Raw genomic sequence first — 25,071 nt, 5'->3', positions numbered from 1 at the left:
AATGCAGATTCTCTCTATTGCAAGAAAATATTTTTCACTGTCTTTTTAGCAGATCGATGTGATGGGTAAAATTATGAAGTCTTGGCTCTGTGGTTCTCTAACAGAATATGTTTTTTTGTTAAGTCGGATTTGTTTGAATTTCTCTATTTTCAAAATTTTAAAAATTATTTAAATATAGCCCATTATAAACTTCACTACCTCGGGGACATTTCAGATTGTTACCATTAATAAATAAATATGCCCGGAGAGACTGGCAATTTTCTGTAGGTAAAAGTCCTGTTAATAAACTGGAAATAGACTATTATGTTATAATTAGTATTGTCAGCCATTTAATTTTTACTATTTTTGAATTCCTATTTATTCTGTATAAGACCATAAAGCCATTTGTCTTCTAGGAAATAAGTACATAAACCATTTAGTGCCTTTATTTTGCAAGTTGCCGTAAAAAGAATCTGATTACTTAGCCACAAATTGATGTGACTTTTATTTCACAATATAGGAAAATTCTCTCCTCTTGGCTTTACTATCAAATCAGAAGTGCTTAGAGGATTAGTACTTGTCTTCACTTTCCAGAATAAACAGCCAGAATCCAGCTGTGCTCTGGTTTGTAGCATGAGAACTTCCTGATAAGTGGACCTTGCTTTTCCTTTTGTTACTCACTCACTAGGGGGAAATGCTGAGGTTGATGATCTCATTTCATTAACTTTTTCTGGCGGTGCCGTTGCTGGTCACATGCCTTTCTCTCAAGCTTGGCCTTGGTCACTTGCCGCGGTGACCTGCTGTCCACGCGCTCTTGCCAGCACGTCATCGGGATTTTAGTTTTTACTGAGAAGCGCCCTGGTTGTTGTCCCCAGGGTTTGATCCACTGTCTTTCTCGAGGGGTAGAAATTGCTTCCTTGGTTTCAGTTGCAGTTGAATTCACCTCGATTTTTAGTCATGGTCTAGAACTTTCAGTCGTCTCCTCTAATTACTGGAGTGTTCCAGAATCTCTCATGACAGCCGACTTACTCTTTTTCACGTTTGCGTTTTATTGTATTCTCTTAATGTGGACGAATCTCACTTTATGCCTTGTTTACATTGCTTTATAAATCAAGTTATTGGATTTTTTGTGATATTTTCTCAAACTTCATTTTATCCATTAGAGTTAAGATTGGTTTATCTCATTTTTCTTCAACAGCTGCAGCATCAGGCAATGAGAACATCCAGCCACCACCGTTAGCTTATAAGAAATGGGGTCTACAAGATATCGATACTATTATTGATCACGCTAGTATTGGTAAGTGTTACTAGTTTGATTCTTTTGGAATTTACTTCTTATACTTTTTGACTGACGTATTTCATTGATTAGGAATGTAGATTTATTCTCATGTGTAAAGAAAATGCATCGCCTTAAGTGAGACACTTGGCAGTTCAGACTTACCGATGATCACAGCTTTATGTCTTTGAGAAATGGTAGCAGTTTTCATAACTACGTCCTCAGCAGCGATACTGTACAGGTTAAGTCACTCACTGTTTGACTTTTTTCTGCAGATAGGTTTAATTCGTGTCATTACCATATGGATTAGTATGTTAAACATGTGACCTTTCAACCAGCAGAATAGGGATGAAAGCAGATGTCTCCTTGTCACCAGTGTTTCGGGGCTCACCGTGTTAGGTGTCATACGGAGACTACAAGAAAGCATGAGTCTCGTTGGAGGCGACATGGGAAGACAGTTACGGTGCCACAGCACGGTTGTTGTGGGCAAGTGGGCCAGCCGGAGTGGGGCCATGGAGCCCCTCACCCTGAGGCTTTGATCTGAGAGTGAAGGGGCTGAGAGACCAAGCACAGGAGGCTTCTGGCCACATAGGCGTGAGGGTGGGGACGCCTTGCATGCTGGGAAGACAGTGGACGCCAAGGAGAACTGGCAGGAGCAGGGCCACGTGTGCAGATGGAGGTCGGACAGCGAAGGGCCTAGTGTACTGTGCGGAGACTTTAGGTCTTCCTCCTGGCCACGCGAGAACCGTGGAAGGACTCTGAGCAAAGAGACTGTTATCACTGAGCCTGTTAGAAAACTCACTTTGATGGAAGTTTAGAGGCTGCAGGGTAGGGGTCAGGACTGAGTGTGTAAGGAAGCTGCAGTGCTCTTGGTAAGCGGTCATGAGCTTCTGAATTAAGCTCGCAGACATGCGGGCGGAGAAGGAGGAAATGCTATTTTAAAATACGTGTGAGTTTTTCTGTTTATCAACGTAGTGTACACTTAAAAAATTCAAATAGTATGTAAATAGTAAAGAGAAAAGGAAATAAATATCCCCCTAAATCCCACTATCTAGAGATCTCAGCATTGGCATTCTGGTAAATGTCCTCGCTGATGTACGTAAGTGCGTGCATAGTACGGTATGAGCGTGTGGAGAGAGGTTTTCACAAATACCATGTCATACCAATGACTGTAGCCCTTCTCTAATCAGCGTGTTCAGAAGGGACTTTCGCATCAATTTTGACACGTACACATTTTATCCCAAAGAGGGTAGATGGCATCCTCGAAACAGGGTAATCGAAAAGGTTTTATTTGCAGAGAAGCTTTCGAAGGATGTGGGGCTGGAGAACCGGAAGGCTTAGTGTAGTATCTCTGGGCTCGTCACAGCCCAGCTGTCAACCTCCTGGGCCTCAAGGGCGAGGGCAGACAGAGTTCCAGAACCTGAAGCTGAGGAGCGGAATCAGCGGCAGCGTGGTCTCGGGAGGAGCAGTGGAGTTGGAGAGAGGTGGACAGATCTGAGATACATTTGGCCCTTGCTGGGGGATGGGCTTTTGTTCAGTGGTCAGAGGGACCCGGATATCCTGACTTGATTCTCCTCTCTCGGATCTCCTGACGGGGCTTCGCATTGTCTGAGCCCAGCCGGAGGTCCGCACAGTCTGCACACACTGGCTCTGGGGGCGAGCGGGGAGGAAGGGCGGGCCCGTGCATCTAAGGGCCAGACAGAAGATGCGTGACACGCAGGCCGTCTGTTTCCATTGCATGGTACTAAGTGGAATATTCGCTAATGAACACCTTACTGGCAGACGTCCGCTTTCTCTTGACATCTTTTGCTAATGTCATAACGCTACAAAAATCCAAAGTGTTGAGTCCAGTTCAGGGTAGCTTCCCTGTCCTGTCAATTAAACTTTGGAACATTGAAACAGGCTAGGGAAAATAATTGGATAGAAAACATTACTCTATTCATTTATCTCCCAGCCTACAAAATGGGGGAAAAAAAAAGTGAATGAACTTTATGTAAAGGTCTCAATAGTTCAATCAACAAATAAATGAGTGAGTACCTATTACGTCCCAGAAGCCAGCGTTGGTGCTAGACATATGAGGCAGACCAGACCCCCGCCCTGATGAAGCTTGCATTCCAGCGAGGAGAAGACAGACAATAAACAGTTAACCCAAATGAATAAGTACAGTGATAGCAAAACGTTAGTGCGCGTCACGAAGAAAATCGGCAGAGTTATGACAGCGAGTACAGGAAGAGGGTCCCTCAGGGAGACGGGTGAGGACCGGCCTCTGCAGGGAGGTGACACTCAGACCGAGACATGACGGGCAAGAAGGAGTCAGCTCTGTGAAGAGGTGAGGAAGCGCCTCCTGGCTGAGGATGTAGTATCTTATGAATACGTTATGACACTGATTTTGTGGCTTTTAAAAATGACTTTTGTCTGATAAATAAAATTAGGCAAAATGGAATTGAAGTAAACATTTAATGACTTTCAGTGACGACGTCATTTCAGTGCATTCGAATCACGTGGTATTATTGCTTTATCGTTAGGTATTATGACGCTGTCCCCTTTTGATCAAATGAAGACTGCCTCCAACATAGGCGGCTTCAATGCAGCAATTAAAAACAGCCCACCTGCCATGTCTCAGTACATCACTGTGGGGTCCAATCCGTTTACTGGCTTCTTCTATGCGTTAGAGGTAAGAGCTTCATCTCTGATCATGAAGAAGGCCACAGGTTGATCTTCCACTTGTCTACAAAATGCACGTGATTAGGCAGTTTCTGTTTCTAAGTTTCAGTTTAAGCTAAAATGAACTCCAACTCACTTCTCAATCCTTTAGATTGACTGAAAAGGTACTAAAGTTAATGTAAAACAAACAAACTTTGTCTCTGATGCCCCGAGTGGTTAAGTTGCCTTTAAATACTGGCGCGGTCATCAGAAGCCCAGGGTCGGTGACGGGAGTCACCGGGGATGGTAAGGACGGTGGAGCCGCCGACTGTCTTTGACACAGTAGTAAAAATTGCTTCTTAAAATAGGGGAGAGTTAGGCGTTAGGTTTGGCAGTTCTTATTTCTCGCTTAAAAAGGCAGCCTTCTCAAAATCGACCAAACTTATCTTTTCACTTTAATAAAAATACATATTTTTAAAAAGGAGCAAGTCGTGTATAGATGGGAAACTTACAGCCCTGCTATGGCGATGCCATCTGAATGTCTTCAAGTTTCCTTAATTAAATGACAATTTAAAGGAGAAAATCCTAAGGTCCAGACACTAGTGTTTTTTCCTTTTAAACTATAGAGTAAAACTTTTCGATGGTATCGCTTCTTCCTAAAATAAGGTTTTTGCCTCACCTCCTGAAAGAAGCTGCATATTCTTGGTCCAGGCTGTGCAGCTTCTCAGACGTCGTCAATTTCGTTTGCCAGCTGTTGCGTTTCCTCCCTCAAACGTTCTGTTTTCCAGGGAAGCACACAGCCGCTGCTGTCTCACGTCGCACTAGCTGTTGCCAGCAAACTCACTTCCGCTCTATTTAACGCTGCCAGGTAATCGTGTGACAGTTCCGTCTAAAAAGCATCGCATTTGTATCTGGCTTCGCGTTAACTTATCATTTGATAGAATGCACTGGGAAGCTCTGGAGGCCCCGGTTTGATTCCGAGCGTTCTTTCTCCGCAGTGGCTGGCTGGGCTGGAAGAGTAAGCACGAGGAGGAGACGGTGCAGAAGCAGAAGCCGAAGCTGGAGCCCGCCACCCCGTTAGCTGTAAGGCAAGTCCGCCGTGCTCCGCTCACAGGGCAGTGTTCTTAGAAATTCTCAGTGCTGTTCACGTTAAGGCCTTTCCGTGTGTTGAGTTCACTTGTTAACCTCATGAGTCCTGGGAGCCTCTGAGAAGTCATCAGTATGGGATGAGTTTTCCCAGGAGAGTGTCAGTTTTGTGAGGACGGTGGTCCTTGCCCGTTTTAGTCACTGCTGTCTCCCCGTCAGATCACAGGTGCTCACTATGTATTTGTGAGTGCGTTTGTTTTTTTTAAACACCTATAAACTTAGCTTACGTTGCAGGACAGTTAATTTGGTGACAGCTGATGAATTTCTTTTTTAAACATTTAGAGAGTCGTCAATAAGCCGATAAACTTAAAAAATACTTAGTGGTTTCTTTTAAAAAAAATTAAAAATGGGAGTTACACGCGTTCAGGCGCTCTTCAGAATGCTGCAGTGTGCTCCCTTGCTTCTGTGGTGCCGGAGGATGTTTGGTGTGATTTGTCAGATCTGGGGGGCACAGGGCATGCGTTTTGCCCCCTAGTTGTATAAAGTCCCACCACAAAAGGAATAGAAATATCCCTTGTTTAGATGTTCTTCACCTAAAGAAACATAATTACGTTACTAAATTTTATTGAAGTCTATCTTTTAGGGTTTTTTCACCTTATTTAAAAATATTTTCACATGTCACACGTACTGAATTCACCCAAGAATCTAGGAATAAGCCGCACGGGCCCGTGCGCCCCGCGGAGGTGCCACGAGGTCGAGCTGCCTCGGGCGCTGGTCAGAGTGAGCTCTGGCGCTGCCTCGAGCTCTCTCCTACTCGCAGGTCTAAGATTGATCATTGACCAAGAGCAGTTTAGAGATAATTAGAAGAAGAAAAGTTCTTGCTTCGAGCTGATATATTGGTGTCAACAAGATACGAAATCTAGGGAAAAAGAACAGATGAGGACTAAGAATTAAAAGTCGACAGAAGATGCCTGGGTCGGGGGTGGGGGCAGCACAGCGTTCTTTGGCTCTGAGAGTTCTTTCCTGTGACACGCCACTGAATCAAGGAAGGACGGAACGTACTTGATGTCCTCTCCAAATATAAGGCGGTGGACATCTGCGTCAAAAACCTATGAACGAAACACAGTTGTTTTGATTTTATAATGGAAGGAATGTATTTTATAGTACAACATGTCAGATGCGAATAGTTAATAAGTTAACTATTAGTCCACGTGAGGTTCATGTTTCTTTATATAAAACCAGATTCAGCCTATTTTGTTAATGCGTTTCAGAACATATTTCTAGATTGGAATGTGATCCGAGCTTCTTCTTTTCTTTTAAATATCAGATTTGGACTTCCAGATTCTAGACGCCACGGCGAAAGCATATGTCTGTCTCCATGTAACACGCTGGCAGCAGTAACAGATGACTTTGGCAGAGTTATTTTATTGGACGTAGCTAGAGGAATTGCAATACGCATGTGGAAAGGTATGTATGTCCTTACAGAAATCCAGAAGTAAAGTTCATTTACTTTTTACCCCAGTGGTTGAGCAACATGATCATCGCTTTAGCTTCTGGTTGCGAATACTGTTTAATCCTTTATGTTTATTCTTTTTTAACGTGACCTCAGATCGGCAGCACTTGGTCCATTGGTCCAATTGATAAATCCTTTAAGTTTGATCAACTCATAGGCACTCGTAACCTCCTTTTTATGTACTTCCTGCCAGTTCTCATTCATTGTCGATTCCCGGACTCACTTTCTTGCCCCTGCTGCATCCATTCCGCTTCCCAAGGCCAGGCTTGAGTCAGATTCCTCCCCAAATCGAGAATGCCAAGTCATTCGGATTGAAATAGCAAAACCTAGCAGAATCCATCTCAGTGTGGACTTGCAGTTGGCTGCTAGTAACAGACCCAAGTAGAGGACTGATATGAAATCACCGCGGTACCCTCAGAACCCAGTCTCCTTCCACGCAGCTTCCCCACTCAAGGTTATCGCATGGTGCAAATGGTTGCTGGAGCTCCGGCCTTCGTATCTGCATTCCAGGAAGAAGGAAGGGGAAAGGAAGAACTGCCAACCGAGTCAGTCTACTTTCAAGATATTCTCTGAAGTCCCTGCAGCCTTTTTTTATAGTATATTAGCCAGGACTTAGTCACATGGTCATACCTAACTACGAGGAAGACTTGAAGATATGTGGGCACATTGTCAGCCCAAACAGAATAAAATCTTGTCTGAGGAGGAAGTGGAGAATGCATCTTTTGGAATTGTCTGGAATAGTAACATGGCAGCACAGACCAGTGGTTGGAGGTCTGTGCTTAACAACGTGAGGAATGATGGATTCGAGGACGTTAAATTGCTGTGGACCAGCTCGAGTCCACTCTCTCCCTGCAGCGTCCACCTGCCGCGTGTGTGCGTGTCTGCGGGAGTCGGCTTCAGTGCTGCATTTACGTCATTTCTCGTTGGTGTTTATCTTCCGAAATGCGTCAGGGAGGTGTTCCCAGCAAGAGCCTAACAGAACACAGACAGCTGTGCCGAGCGGGCCGCGTGCGGGCCGGCGGGCTCGCTGATGGCATGTTGCTTACTTACCTTTCAGCGGCAGGTGCTGGGAAGAGAGGCATCTGTCGCCTGTGGGAGGGGCCCCCCCCATGGGAAGGACCCCCCCAGAGTGGAAGATGGTGCCAGCGGCACCTCCTCACGTCATTCTCAGCCCATTTTCTCTCCGTTTGCCGACCGCCAAGGGGCTCGAATAGCAGGAAATCAGTTTCAGCTTTTTCTTGTATTTTCATTGGATTTTTATTTTCAATCCAAACCTGATCACCTTCCCAGAATGTTTTAAAGGGGGAGAGTATTTTAAGAGGAGGGCAAGGAAGGGGTCAGGGAGGGGAGGTACGCGGAGGCTTCAGTGACACCCATTCTCTTTTTAAAGTAAAAAGTCGTCTGAAGCAAATAGAGCAGAATATTAAGACTTAATAAGACTTCACGATTGATTTCATCTTTATTATAATTATTATTTTCTGTCTAAGATATTTCATAATTTAAAAATAACGTAGTTTTACAACTTTTCTTAAATCCCCTCTCCCCCCAAAACTATCCCAGAGTGCTTCAGAAAGCCCCCGTGGAACTCAGGTTAACTCACTCATCAGCGCCCTTTTCCTCTGTCCCCAAGGGTACCGGGACGCACAGACTGGCTGGACCCAGGTCGTAGAGGACCTCCACGAAAGGGTGCCAGAGAGGGGGGACCCCTCCCGCTTCGGGGGTGCGCAGGGCCCCGGTCGAGTAGCTCAGTTCCTCGTGATCTACGCTCCAAGGAGGGGGATCCTGGAAGTGTGGGGCGCGCAGCAGGGGCCCAGGGTGGCGGCCTTCAACGTGGGCAAGCACTGCAGGTGAGCGGCCGCTGGCGTTTGACGTGGAAGGAACGCTTTATACGAGGAGAGCTTTCGTTAGACCGGCTCCTCAGTTGCAAGTCGCCTGAGACCCGAAATGCCTCTCATCGTGGTTTTTCTTGCGAGTGCCTGGTGTATAATTATTTACTAACAGCTCTCACTGGAAAGTCCACGGTATGCTCCTGAGTGGCAGTTAGCCTTGGGGCTGCCGTGTGTCCCCAGCCCTTACACCGTGGAAGGGTCTTTCAGATCCCTGGGTGACGATGTTAAGTGAGGGGGACGCTTTGTGCGTCGTCGCAAAATAGGCCCATGTTCATGGATTTTCTAGCACATTTTAACAAAGTACTGCTCTGCCAGTGAGTCCTCTGCTTCTGATTCGGGGAGCAGTCTGTTCATTCCCCTTGCCGCCGCTCCCGAATTGGAGGTCACTCAGAGTCACGAAAGCACCTTCTGGCATTTCTTCCTGCTCCAGTGTTTTCCAATGTTGGTATGTGATTTCCTCAGGCTTCTGTATCCTGGCTATAAAATAATGGGCTTAAATAACGTCACCAGTCAGAGCTGGCAGCCACAGACTTACCAGATCTGCCTCGTCGACCCCGTGTCCGGAAGCGTGAAAACAGTGACTGTCCCCTTCCACTTAGCACTGAGGTGAGCTCTGCGAGCGTCTGCCGCTGCCATCACCCTGCCGACCTCTCCTGTCCCTTATTTAGCGATTCGTTTTGTAGTTGTTTTCTCGGGTTTTTCTTTTTTCTCATTAGACCGATATCTTTAAAGTTAGGTAGGAAGAGTATAAAGGATAAGAAAAAATTGGAGTGTCAGAGTCAGAAGGAAAACCGTTTCACAGCCCGTAAGAATGCGTCGTCTTGTTTCAGTGATAAGAAGAGTGAACGAGCCAAGGACATGCACCTCGTGAAGAAGCTGGCAGCCTTGCTGAAGGCGAAACCCCCCGCTCTGGGTAGGTGTCCTTTAACACAATGATAAAGCGCACTGTCATGTCGTTTTTTAAATTAATAGAATATTGTGAACAGAGCAGTCGGAGCGCTCCACGCACCGATGAGCTGCAGCAGCCCCTTTCCAGAATGAGGTGAGGGGCAAGGGATCCGTGTGCTGCTTAGTACAACTGCCCTGTCAGGCCGAGCGTGCCCCCTGGGGTCAGGCCCCCCGGAGTCAGGCTGAGCGTGCCCCCTGGGGTCAGGTCCCCCGGAGTCAGGCCGAGCGTGGCCCCTGGGGTCAGGCCCCCCGGAGTCAGGCCGAGCGTGCCCCGTGGGGTCAGGTCCCCCTGGAGTCAGGCTGAGTGTGCCCTCTGGAGACGTTCACTTGTGTTTAAACAGTGAACTTTCTCTATATCCTCCGGGTAGTAGGGTCCTCTTGGGCCTGGCCAGCCTCCTGAGCCGTCCTCTAAGGCCATTTCTGTCCCACAAACACACCGAGGTTCTTGTGTTACCATCTGCAAGGACCCAGAAATCCTTTAAACTTGACCGATAGTACAATATGCATTTTTCTTTCAGAAGAAAGTTTCCCTGTAATAGTGAAAAATTCACTTTGGTTAATTTTCTCTTTCTAGATTTGGTTGAAACAGAAATAAAGGAATTAATTCTTGATATTAAGTACCCTGCAACCAAAAAACAAGTAAGTGTATTTCGTATGTGAACTTCCCTGCCGAGTAGCTGTCACATGTCCCTCTTAAGAGAATCTTTGATTTTCCCTCCAGACATGACAGGCCGAGGTCTTCTTTTCATGCTTTTCTTCATGCTCATCCTTTTATGTTCCCACATGGACGTTCCTGTTGGCGCTTTTCTCCTTTTTTTTGATTACTTTTACCGTACGCACAAGTGCCTGTGATTTATATGTGCGCACACATACATAACGCGGGTTCTGATCAAAGAATAAAACTAGACTCGTGGACGCCCACCCGCCTTAGGAACAGATGTTGCCGGGAGCCCCGCAGAGCCCCGCGTGTCCCTCCTCAACCGCATCCGTCCCCACTGCAGGCGGGGCGCCGGTGGTCAGAATTTTGCGTTCTTCTCGCTGTCGCTTTTCTTGAGAGTTTTAGCATTTCTATACGGCTCCTTTAAAACATGTCACCGCATCGTCTGCCTTTCGAAAGTTCGTGTAAATGGAGCCCTCCCCGTGTCTCCCGCGACTTCAGCCCTTCGGCGTGACGTTTCGGAGAGTCGCCTATGTGGGTGCGGCGGCTGGGGGAGCCTCGTGGCCTGCGTGTGGCTCCCACCCCACGGCTGCAGTTCACCGGCTCTGCCGTCAGGGGGCGTTCACGCGGTGGCCAGTTTCTGGCTGCTGTAAACGGTGAGGCCACCGTTATCTTTCTACACGTTTCCGGCCCCCCCCACCCCGCCCCCACGCAGGGGTTTCCCAGGCGCATTTGTGATCTCGCGCCCCAGCACGTGTCATCAGTCGGGCTCAAATAAACTCATAAAAATTGTCTTTAAAAAAAGTTGCTTTTGCTTTTATGCCTGGGAGGGGAGTTGCCAGGCTCTGAGCTCCTTCAGATGCGCTAGTGACGTCACTTCTCGGAATGGCCGTGCGAACGTGGGCTCGCACTTGTGCTGTGTGACAGCCCTGTTACCCCCAGCCTCAATGCGCCACGTGCCGTCACCTGGGTCTGTTTCGCCAGGCCTGCGACTGCACACGCTGTCTGGCGGTGCCTTCGATTCCCGATCTTCCCACCCAGTGGCCTGGCGTCCGCGCACGTTGTAACCGTGCAGTCTTTCAGGGCTGCGGTCCCCGGGCGGCCTCTGCACTCCCCGCCCCTCTCATCCCAACCGGAAGCTGGCGACGTCCTCGTTTCGAGCTCTTCCGTGGACGTGGTCATACGGAGCTCCCGGCTTTTTCCTCCTCCTCCCTTGAAGCTCCTTCGCGTAGGGACCTTGGCAAATATGTCCTTTCCATGATCCACCACATCTAATGCTGGAGACATGGCAGCGTTCCGTGCATCCCGATTTCTTTTTGTCTCTCTTATTTTACTATTATGGTGGTTTTTTAAAAAATGCTTTTTATTGTCCCATCGTAGAGCAGGCAAGTCTGACTTTAAGTCAAGTTTTCCTTTCCATGGACAGCCGATTGGCTCTCATTTTCTTTAGGGCAAAGTCTCAGTAATTAAGGAGACTTCGGACCAGGTGGCATTCGGATAGGCATCTAAGGAGTCTGTAGTGTAAAGGGAGAATGTGCCTCACACAGTTCTCATTTGACATCATCTTCCTTTTTTCCGTCACGGCACGATTTGGGAAACCGTCGTGGTGCAAACTCTTCTTCCCTTCACACTACTGAACTGTGTGTGAAGCTGTAAATCTTCTTTCAAATGCTGGAAACCCCAGTAGTGAAGGTCGTGTATTGTTTTCGACACGAAAGAAAAGAAATCGGTTTTGACTTCAGAATGAATAAGCCAGCTGCTGGCTTGTGTAATAGACAGAACAGAGGCAGGTTACGTTTTCCTGGGTATTCGCCTCTTTCGGTCACTTTCTTTATATCCTCCGGATAGTAGTGTCATCTTGGCCCTGGCCCGCCTCCTGAGCCACCCTCTAAGGCCATTTCTCTCCCACAGACACACAGAGGTTCTTGTGTTTCCATCTGGTATTTATTTGTCTCGTGCCCTGTTCTCTGCCTACCTTGTAAACTGTTTGATTTCATCAGTAAAAATCCAATTTAATATGCTAAGTTAACTGCCTGCTATGTCTAACCCAATGGTGATTCTGATGGGTGCTTCATTAGGCATGAAGAAATAATTTGGAATTGGTGGTGAAGTCCCTTAAATTTCTCCCAGGGGGAAGGAAGGGGCAGGTGGGGTGAGGTGGGGTGAGGTGTGGGGCGTATATATATCTAGCATGGTCTGTAGCCTCCACGCTCGTTGTCGGCTTTTATTGTTGACATGACAATAACAGCCTCTGCTTCTTCCTTTGTACTTATGTACTCTGGACTTATTCCTGTCGAGAAATAGCTCTATCTCCGTTTCCGTTCTGTTCCTGCCATTCTGTCAAATGTCTGTTGCCTTCTGGTGTTTCATTCTCTGGACTTTTTGTCGTTATACCTTATTTGGCACAAGAAACTGGTTACGTATTACTTATGCAACTTTAATTCTCAGGTATTTATACTAAAACACATTAAAAATGGAGCTTCCCTCGAAGCTTGGGGTCGTGAGAGTGTAGGCACGAATGTCGAATTTGAAGAACAAAAGCATTGCCTTCTGATTGCTAGAATCGCTCCATCTCTCCCTTGTAGGCTTTGGAAAGCGTTTTGGCGTGTGACCGTTTACCGTTTTCCTGCCTTAGGAACATCACTCAGACTCTGCTGGACGCTTTAAAAAATCAAGGTAATGGGTTCGTACTGATTGGCGGTTATGGCCTCACTTCAGATTTTATGACTCTGATTGGCGAAAGCTGTTCTCCGCCTGTGACACCATCATGCCACGTTAGTGTGGCAATTACATGTGTGGGATAAATGGAAACATTTCATATCTTCAGTATTTGGGGATAGCTCTTCATCTGAGCTTTCTCTGAGTATGTCGACTCTGTTTCTTACCACAGATATTTTTCTTTTGTGAAGAAAGATACCAGCGTGGAACGATGAGAAGTAATTATTCTGATAGAGAACAGTCAAAGCCGCTGGCATGAAGGGAAAGTTAGCAAAACAGCCAGGTTTTCTTGCTGTGTCATTTTTTGTGTAACTTCATGGGAGAAGGGAGATTTTCGTAGCGGGGCATTCTTTAAGTAATGTCGTTTCGACCGAGGTAGTGACGCACGTTTATGATTCGTGGTTCGACGTGTTGTGTTCGTGTGTGGAATCCAGTCGACGGAGTCAGGACTTCCACAATCACAGGCTGCGATTAAATGATGAGTTCTGAGTTTTCTGGTTGGTTTTTTACCATTCAGAATTTGTCTGAACAAGAATTACATGTGGAACTGTGGGGTCGTAACTCCGTAGTCTCTCCAGCTGAGCCAGCAAAATTCAGTTTATTCTGATTTCCTAGCATCAGTTGAGTTGTAGTGTGGAGGATACTGACTTATCTAGTCATGAGTTTTTGCTTGTCATGTTAATCATATAAAGCCAGCTTTATATTTAATTATATTTATATTTAAGCCAACTTAAAGTGGCTTAATTAACAAATCATAATATGCCTTTTCAAGACTTTAATCCTAATTTTGAGATTCTTTTTTCAACACATGTATAGCTGACATTTGGTAAACAATGAACTTCTTTAGTGCACAGAACTTGTTAGAAATACTCCTTTAAAAAGTATACTACACTTATAAAGCCTCCCTCCCTTCCTGCAAGAATCTAACAAAATATCAAAATCTATTAAAAATTATCCTGCACTGGGCTGGGAGTAAACCAACACCATTCTTGGAGTTCCATAAAATCATCACTAGTTCTGCCCATAAATGAGATTCCTAAAACTTTCAAGTGTTCAGTATGCTAAGTTTTATTACGGCTATTCCAACTTAGACAATATTTTGGATTACTGTATCCGAAATGAGTTCTTGGGGGTTGTTTTCAGGGTCTGATTTTTTAAAGAATAAGTATTCGTTTTATGTTAGATATAAATGTTTAAATTACCATACAGGAACCTATTATATAGAAAGTATTTTCCAGCATTTGTCTTGAAAAAAACCTGATTGATAGAGGAGGGTAAGTGGAATTCTGCTTTAGGTCCCTTTGCCACCCTTTCTTGAGGACACATGTGTCACAACTCACAGTTTTCGGTTGAATCATAAGAGCTTTGACCAGCGCGAGAGCGGGAAGAGCTGGGCAGCTTTGTGGTTTGTCTGTCTTTGTGAGTGAACCTGACAGGCAGCATATGAGTTACGGGGGGAGGGAGGACATTCTCAAAGCTGTTTCCACATCATTTACTTAAATTTGAGTATTAAACTAAGATATTTCTTCTTTTTTCTTTCTTTTTTTCCCCTTTTTTTCCCACCCCTACTTTTAGAGCACCTTATTTCATTTAAAAATTTAGATATCTTGCCATGATGGAAAAATTATCTTTACCTTATTAATCTGCTATAGCTTAAGCATCCCAGCATTTAATAAAAGAGAATGTCGTGGAATTAATGTAATATTAAGAAATTTAAAGGAAGAAAAGCCTTTCTCTGAGTCTGGCAACTATGTCTCTTTAATGTATTTTTTCTTCTACCTTTTAGAGCTTGAGTCTGTCGACGAAGGATTGCTCCAGTTCTGTGCCAATAAACTGAAATTACTCCATCTCTATGAGTCTGTCAGTCAGTTAAATGCCCTTGACTTTCATTCAGACACACCATGCTCTGATAATGTGAGTAACCCCATTTCTCCTTATGCAAAATAATCTCTTTAATTATTTTTATTTAATTTTTATGTTGATAAAGTGTAGAAAATTAAACATTTTTATGAAGCTTAAAGCTGTATTTTCTTAACAAGACCTCCTGCAGGCTCTCTTTGTGTTGCTGCTAAATTTATATCATTGATGCTAGAATATTAAATTTTATTGTTGGTCTGTTTATACCAACCTAGAAGCATTTGGTTTTGCTCAACTCCTTTTTTTGAGGTCACTTCTTATAATACAGCATGGACAAGGTTTAACAATTCAAATATATTCAGTTTATTGAACTAGAGAAACTTTAATTTGTTTTAAAGGAAAAAAACGGGTTTGCCAAATAAAAGAGACCACTTTTTCTGTATTGTTGGCAAACTCGTATAGCTTGCTCTGTTATATGCTACATAATGAAATACATTTTGAATATATTCTATCTTGCATCAAGTTGTTTGAAATCATAGTAAATGTTCTGTGCTTTTATTCTACAAAACATAAAAAAGTGACAGCACCCTGTGGTCTTCGTTATAGTGCAGTATTGTTCATTTCTGAGGACTATATACAAAATTCTTACTCTCCATACAGAGAAATTAAGCTTCTTTAAGAGGGAATGAAGAGGAATATGTCCTCTCTTTCCTCGGGTTACTGTGTCACCCTGGCTGGTTGTTGGCGTCAGGGACGCATGTCTGATAGTCACCTAAAGGAAGGTTATCATTAAAGTGATTTAGTGATCTGTCACGTCACTGGTAATGTTTTAAGAAAATCATCTGGTATATCTGAAAGTTAGTGGAAGCCTTTTATTTTAAATTCATATAGTATCATGAGTAAAAATTTTTTTAAACAAAAATTAGAGATTTTCTCTCTGTAATAAAAACAAGCCACACATTCCAACATCTTTTTTATCTTTGGGATCATAGATGGACTTTGTAAGTTATTTTAATAATAATCTATTCATAATAACCTGTGATTGCCATTGTACATGACAAAGCCATTTCTTCAGAATCTTTTGTTTTTCTGCCTACCTCGCCGTAGTATAAAATTGTTTCAAGCAACGAAAAGGTTCAGTTGAATTAAGTTATGTTGACAGGATTGCCTAGACATTTCATAGATTCTTCAATGCCCGATTTTTTCATAAGTTCTAAACTCTCTCTCAGCCCGTCAAAGAAGGTTAAATATATGTCATTAATAATACCCTATAGAATTCACTTGCACTTGATAGCTCTCATCTGGTGTGCAAAATTAAAGATTACAAAATTTTAAAAATCAATTGGCAGTTCGTTCTCTATTTTACTTTAAAAGCACTTTTTGAGACTTGAAACCGTCGCTGTAGACTTGTTTAGATCCTTCAAAAAAACATGCAGTTGGCTTCGAGGCTAAGTGGCTGATTTTGTATACACAGGAGTTCAGATCTGAAGTAATTCTTCCTTGCTGTCTCTGGGACGTGGTTCACATAGGCTCATTTAAATTCACTGTAGCATTGAACTTCTGCGGTGTGCAGTAGCACTTTGCGTTACTACTTGTTTTAAAAACAGCAGCCTTAGGTAATAAACAAATAAAACCAGTCTCGTTTTAGAGTGCGGCTTTAATCATGTAGCATGCGGGGGAAGGTTTGCTTGCTGTGGCAAATTTATGGTCATATGTGTGTGTGTGTCCTTGTCCCTAATTTAGAAAAATAGTAGTAGTATCAGGATGTTCCTGCACATACGGTGTGTAAAGATAGTTTGAGAAGCCGGTAGGTTGTATCGGCGACTCTTCAGCTCTGCATCCCTGAGAGGCACGTGGAGGATTATACGTAGGTACAGTGAGGCTTGTTTTCCAGTGTTTTTATTTTATAGTGCTGACGCTGCTTAATAAATAAGGATTCAATTATTTACTGAGTAGTTCTTGAGTTTCCTCAGAATCACAAGAATGGCAGTTGACACCCAGTTAAATTTTCTTCTGATTACAGACTAACATGTTTGTTAAAATTGGAACGTTTTAGAAGAGTACTGAGTAATCTCAAGAAACTTTCTAAAAATGGTACCGTTAGTGATATGTAGCATTTCTAGATTAGTCTATTTAAATAACCTCCTATGCACGAATGCGAGTCAAGTTTTACGCGCAATAATAGAGTACAGTATAGTTACCACGTTAATTAAAAAGTCATTTGCTTATTGTCCTGCGCTTCATTTCAGATGATGGGGTTGACACGTATGTCAGCTTCATAGAGAGAAATACGGTCTATTCAGAACATTTTTCCCCCTATCTTTAAGGACTTGGCTGCGTTACTAAGGCTCGATGAAAAAGAACTGCTTAAGCTCCAGGCGTTATTAGAGAAGTACAGACAAGAGAACACGAGGGCTGTTGTCCGATTTTCTGATGAAAAGGACGGTGTGTTGCCTGTAAAAACATTCCTGGAATATTTGGAATATGAGAAAGATGCGATCAACATAAGGAAGATAAGCGAAGAGGAGTATGTGTCTCTAGGTGGGTAGAATAATGAGGTGCCGTGGAACCCTTTCTCTTCTAGAAAAAGCCTGGGGGGCACTTACAGCATCTCGAAGATTCGGTTTGTTTCGAAGTGAAATTAACCAAAGACTTGAATTTATATTTTCCCGTCAACAAAAGACACTGTGGATCTGTAGCTACTACTGTGTCAGAAAACTCGTGTCGTGCTCACGAGTGTGCTGCGGAGACACTTTCGGGCGTGCAGTGCTTCGCCTCCTCTCCAGGAAATTAGGCGCATCGGACCGTTCTTTTCTCTCACGTCGTTTTGTCCGTCTGGGGGTCTGGATTGCAGCTTGGGGGGCTTGTTAGCCGGAATGGTAAGTAGTTGTTGGTTAATGCATTTCGTTTTGTTTCTCTAGGCAGTTTCTTTTTTTGGAAATGTTTGCATGGAGAAAGCTCCACAGAGGACGTGTGTCGCACTTTGGGGTCAGCGGGACTGAGCCCTCAGCTGTTGCTGGTAAGGCTGCCTTGTGCTGGGTGCCGTTCTTCCTCGCTGACGTCATCTGGAAGTGTTCGCCCTTTTTATTTTAACCATTGTCTAAATCGTATCACGGGACAGACGTGAAAACCATTTAAAAATGATCAAAGAAATTTATAATTATCAGAGTTGAATGAACGATATTATTTTATCTTTCTCACTCCCTGTAAATTATAACAAGGGTGTTCCATGGTCCGCCTAAAATAAATTCAGACTCTGACAGGCATGCATTGACAGTGGACTGTGATCGTGAGTAAAAATGTTCACATTAGAATGAAAAAAGATCTTAGAGAGCAAAATTAACTTAAAGCAGAATTATCAGACATTCCCAAACTTTGAATATATGTTAGGGTTAATCTCTGTTCCAGAAGAAATGTAGATAAAAGAATCATCCCATGGAAAAATGACAGCAAGGGAAGTCACCCCAGCCTCGTGAGGTCCCTTCCTGCCTTCGTTCCAGAAGAAATGTAGATAAAAGAATCATCCCATCCCTTCCTGCCTTTCCCCACGGGGACACACGTACCCATCACTTCACACAACTCACGGTTACGAATGGGAAGGGAGGGGAACTCTGTTATTAAGAGTCTGTTATTCAAATATCATGTAGTAATATGGCCATATGTGACACTTACGTGAAATAATTCACATTTATAGTATGCGAATCTCTACTACGAAAATTCACACTGTGAATGGGACATTCTTCGCTGCGATGTTTGGAAAAGATCTTATTTCATCCTTGCTGTATACAGTAGACTTCTGTATACTGTCTTTCCCTGTTGTTTGTCCGTCTGTATGTTTCTGTGTGGCAGCTTAATTTACCTCTGTATTCTCGTCTTTAATTATTTTTCTTCTTTCACCTCAGTTTTCCCTGAAACTAAAAAAAAAAATCTTACTATTGCCTAGAAATGATTCCCAAATTGTGTCATTGTGTTCTGGTGGCTCCTGTGGCACCCCTATTTCCACCGACCTGCATACAAACAAAAGCTTAACGATTGGAATTTTTAAAGTTTACTTATAAAATAAGAAAAACACACTGCAGGTTCTAAGCAAAGATTAATTGCCTGGTTGGGCGACCGAGAGAAGGACTGAGAGACTCAGGAGAGGAGAGTCAAGCGTTACGCTTCATTTCAGCGTTCGCTCAGGGTGCCGGCCAGCTGGGGACGAGTGAGTTGGACGGAAGGGAAGAGTTTAGAGTGTGGAGATCAAGGCGTGGCACTTAATTTGTCTAAATATCATTTAATCTAAAATAAGCCTTTGGGTGACCAGTCTTTTCGAGCCCTTGGAGGCCCTGCTGACGGGGACAGGAATCAGGCTTTGCAAGACCCCGGAGACCTGGCATGCTCTGACGGAAACAAGCCCCGGTCCTTCACCCGGTGCCTGAAATTAACCGGACTGAGGCTCTTGGCACCTTAACAGTGAACCTGCAAGAGAGTCTGTGGCCGCACGTGGCCCTTGGACGTGCTTTGCAGCGCATGTGCACCCTGAGCACCAACTGTTCCCGGTTGCTTGTGGGATGTTTTTATTACCTGCGAGGCAATCAGACGTTTCTAGCCAGCGTAGACGATGAGCCACGGGGTCGGGTGAGACTTACGGCGACGTCTGAAGAGCGGGACTCGCCTGGGTGAGCGGCTGTGCTCGGGCAGCGTTGGCAGACTGCCCCAGGCGCAGCGGGGTGTGCAGCTGGAACAGGGCGTGACATGGTCCCATCTCCTAAAGCAGGGACCCCCCGCCCCGTCCCTGCTTTGTTAAACTGTTGATCTGTACTCACAAAGCCCTAGCGCCAGTGCCTGGCACAGCAAGCTCTGCGTAAGCGGCCGCGTTTCTGTCCTCAGCATCGCCATCGTTTCATGGCTGTGAGGGAAAATGCGGAACGGCGTCTTTGGCTGTAAGAAAAATAAACAGGTTTCTGGATCGGTTGACGTAGAAAGGAGGCTGACATGGGCAAAAATGTGGAAGGATTAACCAAAGAAAGTATACAAGTTTTTAAAAATGGGAAGAAATAGAAGACTTCACTTTAAAAAGTGGGAGCGGGTATATTTGTCTTTGTAAAAATTATGTACATATATAAATTTGCACGCACATGGACACACATGCACAGGTACAAATTTTTAAAGAGGAAAGCAAACATGCGTGTTAGAGTCAGGCAGCTCTAGGTTCAGACTTCAGTTTTGACTCCTTGACCGTATGCTGCTGGGTAAGTTATCTTTCCTTTTCGTCATCTTTGAAACCCACGTCAGCATCTCTGATCAGTCGTTAGGGTTAAATGAGACGGTGTGCCGAGCCCTGCGCTTGCCAGAGCTCCTGGCCTTGAGGACCTTCTCCTAAGTTAATTTCCTTCAACTTCTCACTCTTCTTAATTTTTGACAATTATTTGCACTAATACATTGAAGCTGATGGTCAGCCTATCATTTTAGAGTGTTTTTAGTATCATCGAAGGTACTGCAGAATTACACGTCAGAGCCTTTCACGGACACCAGCACTTACAGATGTGACACCGTGCCGTTCAGCTTTTCATTATCTCAAAATTATCTGCGTATGAATTTTATAAATCTAAACATGTTTCAAATTTAATTCTATATGCTGGCTCATAGGCATCTTAAAAGCACTTACGTTGATTCAAGTGTTTTTGTTTAAAATCCGTTTCTCATGACTTGTGATTTACATTTGGAGTTTGTTAGTTTCACCTCTTGCTCCCCATTGCCAAGTCCACAGCGCCTTGTCCAACCAAGACGAGGGCAAGGTCCCCGGCTCTGCTCCTGTCGCTGAAGCCTCCAAGTGGTGTCCTTTCTGATACCGCAGGTCCTCGAATAGCACCCTTTGCAACACCGTTTCGTTACAGCGTTGCTGAGGTGCTTTCTGAATGTAGCTCTTATTTATGTAAATTGGCCCGTGGTAAAACCGATTGTGTCCTGTGTCACTTCGCTTCAAGTCACAGGACCTACCGATGACGTGAAAGGAGGATTTACTTCTTAATAGCGGCTCCGACTGGAAGGCGGTGCTGAGACCAGAGATGGGAATGCTGGGATTTAGCTTTCCGACAGATGACAAAGAATTTCTTAAGTAGACGAGGTACCGGTTCCACCCCTGACGTCACGTGGTAGCACCACCAACGACTTAGCCCAGAGGACCGAGTACCTCACACACACGCGTGTACGAAGAGAGTTTCGTTTATGTTCAATACCGTTTTAGACTGAAAAAGGTTTCCATTTGATTTCAGTCCCTGCTCCTGAGCGTTTGGCTTTCTAAGGAAAAGGATATTCTGGACAAACCGCAGTCTGTCCGCTGCCTTCACACCATGCTGTCCGTCCTGAGCAGGATGAAAGGTAGCCTGCCCGGGGAGCAGAGCTTAGTGTTTGAAATGCCACAGAAACGGGGGGGTGTGTGTATGTGGGGCCATTTGGCTGAACGAAAGGAGACTACAGTACACAAAGTATTTCACTCTAGAGATTTTTATGTATTAAGAGAAAGCTCTTACCGCACGGGAAGTATGCGTTATGAAAATTAAACTTTTGCGTAATTAGAAATAACGTGGTGTGAACCGTGCGTTTCCTTAACTCAGCGAGGTAAATCAGATGGTCTTTGACAGGAGTTAATATTTTTCTTATTAATTTTGGTCGGATCAGGACAGTAATCTTTTACGACATTCTCAATAGTAGTTTTCAGCAATGATGACAAATTCCAGACAGAGATTTAACGTAGATTCAGGAGCAAGGTGACTAACACGGCATAAGCAAATGGATACACATGTTCTGAATGAAATAGATTGTAGATTTATTTCCTAGTTAAACTGTTGATCTGTACTCCTAAAGCCCTAGCGCCAGTGCCTGGCACAGCAAGCTCTGCGTAAGCGGCCACGTTTCTGTCCTCAGCATCGCAGAAAAAGACAAGTACCTCCCCGGGGAATTCAGTTTTAACACGAGGTTTCATGTGAAAGATTGGACCCCCCAAAATCAAGAGAGTAAGTTTCTTTTTGAACTTTGCCCACAGTGGCCATCGATGACGCCTGGGACTCCCAGTCTGTGTCCCCGTGGTGGCAGCAGATGCGCACGGCTTGCGTCCAGGCCGAGAACAACGGGGCCGCTCTCCTGGCTGCACTCGTGGGCCACTGCGTCGCCATGCAGACATCGAGCACCGTGGCAGAGCGGAAGGTGAGGGCAGAGCCGCGGCGCCCGCCCGCGCCCAGCCCGCCCGCCGAGGCGCTGTTCCCATCTGCCGGTGGCCACCCTGTCGTCGGCATTCGGGGACCCGACGGTCTGGAGCATGTGTCTGGCAGGTTCTCGTGGCTTTTTGGGCGTGGGGAAGGGGGCGACGGGTGCTGCCCCTCACTAGTCCATTCGGACGACATGCACGCTGAACTTGGTCGTCACCACCTGCACAGGGACCGAGCTGGGTGCAGGGGTCTGGCTGTGCCCGTGGCTGGCGACGCGTGGCGGCAGTGCATTTTCTGTCACTCTTCCCAGGTGGTTTTGGGCGCTGACTCGGAGGCCCTCAGCGACTCCTGGGAGGCCCTTTCCCTGGACACGGAGTACTGGAAGCTCCTGCTGCAGCAGCTGGAGGACTGTGTCGTCCTGCAGACGCTGCTTCACAGCGGAGCGCACGTGCGGCCCTACTGCCTGTCGTCGCCGCAGGCCGAGCCCGTGCCCAGGCTCTCGGTTAAAAGGCTCCTAGAAGGAGGGAAAGGTAAGCGCAGGGCCGCGCGAGCCTTCGCGTCTGTGTCTGTGTCTGTGTCTGTGTCTGTGTCTGTGTCTGTGTCTGTGTCTGTGTCTTGTGTCTGCGTCTCCGTCTCCGTCTCCGTCTCCGTCTCCGTCTGTGTCTGTCTGTGTCTCCGTCTGTGTCTGTGTCTCTGTGTCTGTGTCTGTCTCTGTCTGTCTCTGTCTGTCTCTGTGTCTGTGTCTGTATGGTCTGGGCTTTTGTTTGTAGAAATGACTGAAAGAATGAGAAATACACTCGGATTTTTACAACATATGAATAACCCACCACACACTTCTCAGTTTTCTCCAGTCCGACCCCGTCAGTTCCCTGCTCAGGGCCCCCCTGTTGCCGCCCCGCCCCCACACTGGTGGCATAAGCAAAGGTTCACACAGCACCGTCCAAGGCCCTCGGGGTCCCCCCTAGTCCAGCCCCATGTCTGTTCAAGGCTGGATTTTCCTAGTGCACTCGAACCACTGCACAGAGCACAGTGGGCAGAATGCAGGCGGCGGTTTGTAAATACCCAGGGTATTTATAGATATTTTTTTTAGTTAACTCATTTTCTCATTCTTTATAAGACTTGCAAAAATTTTTAATTGTAAACTCACTCCGTACTGCCACCTGGAAAAAGTGTGAGGACACCATTTTAAAATTAACTGGAGCAGTATAATCAGGGGCTTGATTCTGGAACGAGAGTTATCAGATGATTCAGACGCCAGGCTCGAGAAATTAGGTCGCCCAGCGCTGCTCTCATTCTCGCTGCGGACTGCGACTTCACTGCGAGGCATTCTCCCTGTGGAAAGGTTGACGTTTGACTCAAAGTAGGAAGGAGACTGAGAGAAAAAGTCTGATAAATTATAATGTATAAATTTGTTTTCTGTAATGAGTTTTTTTCACATTTGCATTTATAATTTTTTAGATTATATTGACGACTGCAGCACGGCATAGCATCATGCCGTTGATTTACCGTGGCTGAATTTTGCCTATAAATACTCCATAGAGGCAACTTAGTTGACTATTAAAAGTAATATGTTGCCCTAAGAAGCTAATCAATCTCTTTTCACTTATATGAAAGTGTTTTAAAGACGTATTGGTCCCTTTGTCTATGGCTGGTAAAGCGTATTGAATTTGTGACGTAGCAGGTACGTGGTATAGATATCCATGTGCATCTGCATTACATGGGTCCGATATTTTACGAGAGTGTGAAGATTCCTTAGGTACCAGACACCCCACTGGCCCTCACACATTGAGTGGTCGGTACGAACACCGCTGAGTGTCACGGGGTTGGGGAATCACCTTCAGGCTTAAAACTGAAGGCGGCACTTAGGTCTCTTCACAGCAAATGCAGATCAGTCCTGCTCCGGCTGCCTTCGGCCAACGCTGCAAATTCTCATTGTTTCTTGTCTCCAAACTATAGGTGGCATCGCGGACAGTGTAGCCAAGTGGGTGTTTAAACAGGACCTCAGCCCTGAAGTACTAAAACTGGCTAATACAGAAGGAGACGCAGAAACCGCAGACGAACCCAACAGCGGTCTCCACGGAGGTTTGTCGGAGGCGCCAGCGGCAGAGACGGACCCAGGAGCCACGCCAGGTAGCGCGTCCGCGGAGAGGCGCGCAGCGGGCGGCCGCGCGGTCGCGGGGGCTGGAATGACGCCCGTCTCCCGCCTCGCAGGCTTGCTGCATGCGGCCTATCGGCAGTTCCCTTGCAGCCTGGAGCCGGACGTGCTGCACGCTCACTGCTGCTGGGAGTCCGTGGTGCAGTGGAACAGAGACCCAGAGGTGAGGCTCCCGCGCGCCCCCCACGCGATTCCGTTTAGGTAGGTGCTGTGGACCCTGGATTTCTCCCGTCGGGGATGTCGCCGTGCCGGGCCTGGTTCACCCGCCGCCTCTGACAGACCCCACGGTAAACTGGGGAAGCGCAGCGGTCACTCTAGAGAAGAGGACGCTGGGGCTCAGAGGAGTCGCGTTCCTTGCCTAGGGACACGCCGCCGAGCCGCCGAGTCGGAGGCCGGGGCGCCCACTGCTGTGTGTCCGCTCCACTCCTCGTTAGGTCGTGACGCATGTTTTACTTCCTGTTGATCTGCCTCGTGGGAGGTGGCTACGTCGCAGCCACCGCGATGAAAGCCACGGCACAGAGCCCGACGCCGGCCTGGTGTCCGCTGGTCCCGATGTGTCTGTCTGTCCCTCACTGCGCATGGTCTCAGGAGGCTCTGGCGGGGCTGACTGCCCCAGGTTGAGCCTCGTTGCTCTCTGCACTCTGCTCAGGCATCATTTTCTACCGCTTTGGTGGCCGTCCTCCTTCCCGGGACAGTCAGCCTGGGAGCCGTGTCGAGAGAAGGGCCCCAGGCTGGAGGCAGAAGGCCTGGATCTGTAGAGTTTCTGACAAGGGTCTGCGTTTGGACCAGTCACCGAATCTCTGAGCCTCGTTTTCTTCCTCTACGCTTTTTAAACGACGGTGCCAGCCCTGCAGGATTGACGCCAGGGTAACGATGTAAACACGTGACGCGTGTCCCTCTTTGCCAGCACACCGGCCTCCCTAGTCAGCGCCCTGGTACATTCTCCGCAGATCCGAAGTCTCTCCCTCACTGTCCTCACCTCAGGCTGCACTCCTGGAGAAAATCTCGCTGGCAAACTAATCCCCACGCATGTTTCAATGCTGACGACGGTCTTCCTTCCTCAAAAAAAGCCTTTAACGTGATCACGTACGTGTTAAATATGTGATCACGCATCTAATTAAACAAAGAAGTGGTCCGATCGGCTAACCTTTGACCAAAA

General features: G+C 46.0%; 1 protein-coding gene and 1 non-coding gene across 2 annotated transcripts in view; both read left to right on the top strand.

Moving 5' to 3' along the window:
• The window catches only part of RAB3GAP2 (RAB3 GTPase activating non-catalytic protein subunit 2), a 67,832-nt gene that overhangs the window by 30,139 nt on the left and 12,622 nt on the right, over positions 1-25,071 (top strand). Inside the window, exons 9-26 of the mRNA XM_006916233.3 lie at positions 1,178-1,276; positions 3,781-3,929; positions 4,687-4,766; positions 4,897-4,986; positions 6,312-6,451; positions 8,128-8,344; positions 8,849-8,992; positions 9,217-9,299; positions 9,909-9,973; positions 12,578-12,668; positions 14,497-14,624; positions 16,895-17,108; positions 17,489-17,586; positions 20,825-20,930; positions 21,595-21,755; positions 22,068-22,287; positions 23,714-23,887; positions 23,969-24,075. Of these exons, the coding sequence (XP_006916295.1) occupies positions 1,178-1,276; positions 3,781-3,929; positions 4,687-4,766; positions 4,897-4,986; positions 6,312-6,451; positions 8,128-8,344; positions 8,849-8,992; positions 9,217-9,299; positions 9,909-9,973; positions 12,578-12,668; positions 14,497-14,624; positions 16,895-17,108; positions 17,489-17,586; positions 20,825-20,930; positions 21,595-21,755; positions 22,068-22,287; positions 23,714-23,887; positions 23,969-24,075 (2,366 nt within the window). The remainder of the gene's footprint in view (positions 1-1,177; positions 1,277-3,780; positions 3,930-4,686; positions 4,767-4,896; positions 4,987-6,311; positions 6,452-8,127; positions 8,345-8,848; positions 8,993-9,216; positions 9,300-9,908; positions 9,974-12,577; positions 12,669-14,496; positions 14,625-16,894; positions 17,109-17,488; positions 17,587-20,824; positions 20,931-21,594; positions 21,756-22,067; positions 22,288-23,713; positions 23,888-23,968; positions 24,076-25,071) is intronic.
• On the top strand, positions 3,087-3,218 carry LOC112483271. The gene has a single exon (XR_003047579.1). It is a non-coding gene; the product is annotated as a small nucleolar RNA SNORA36 family (small nucleolar RNA).

This window comes from Pteropus alecto, unplaced genomic scaffold (genome assembly GCF_000325575.1).
Source record: "Pteropus alecto unplaced genomic scaffold, ASM32557v1 scaffold65, whole genome shotgun sequence".
In the NCBI taxonomy this organism is placed as follows: domain Eukaryota; kingdom Metazoa; phylum Chordata; class Mammalia; order Chiroptera; family Pteropodidae; genus Pteropus; species Pteropus alecto.
The sequence above is the reverse complement of the archived record's forward strand: the minus strand, read 5'-3'. Positions and strand labels throughout refer to the sequence as shown.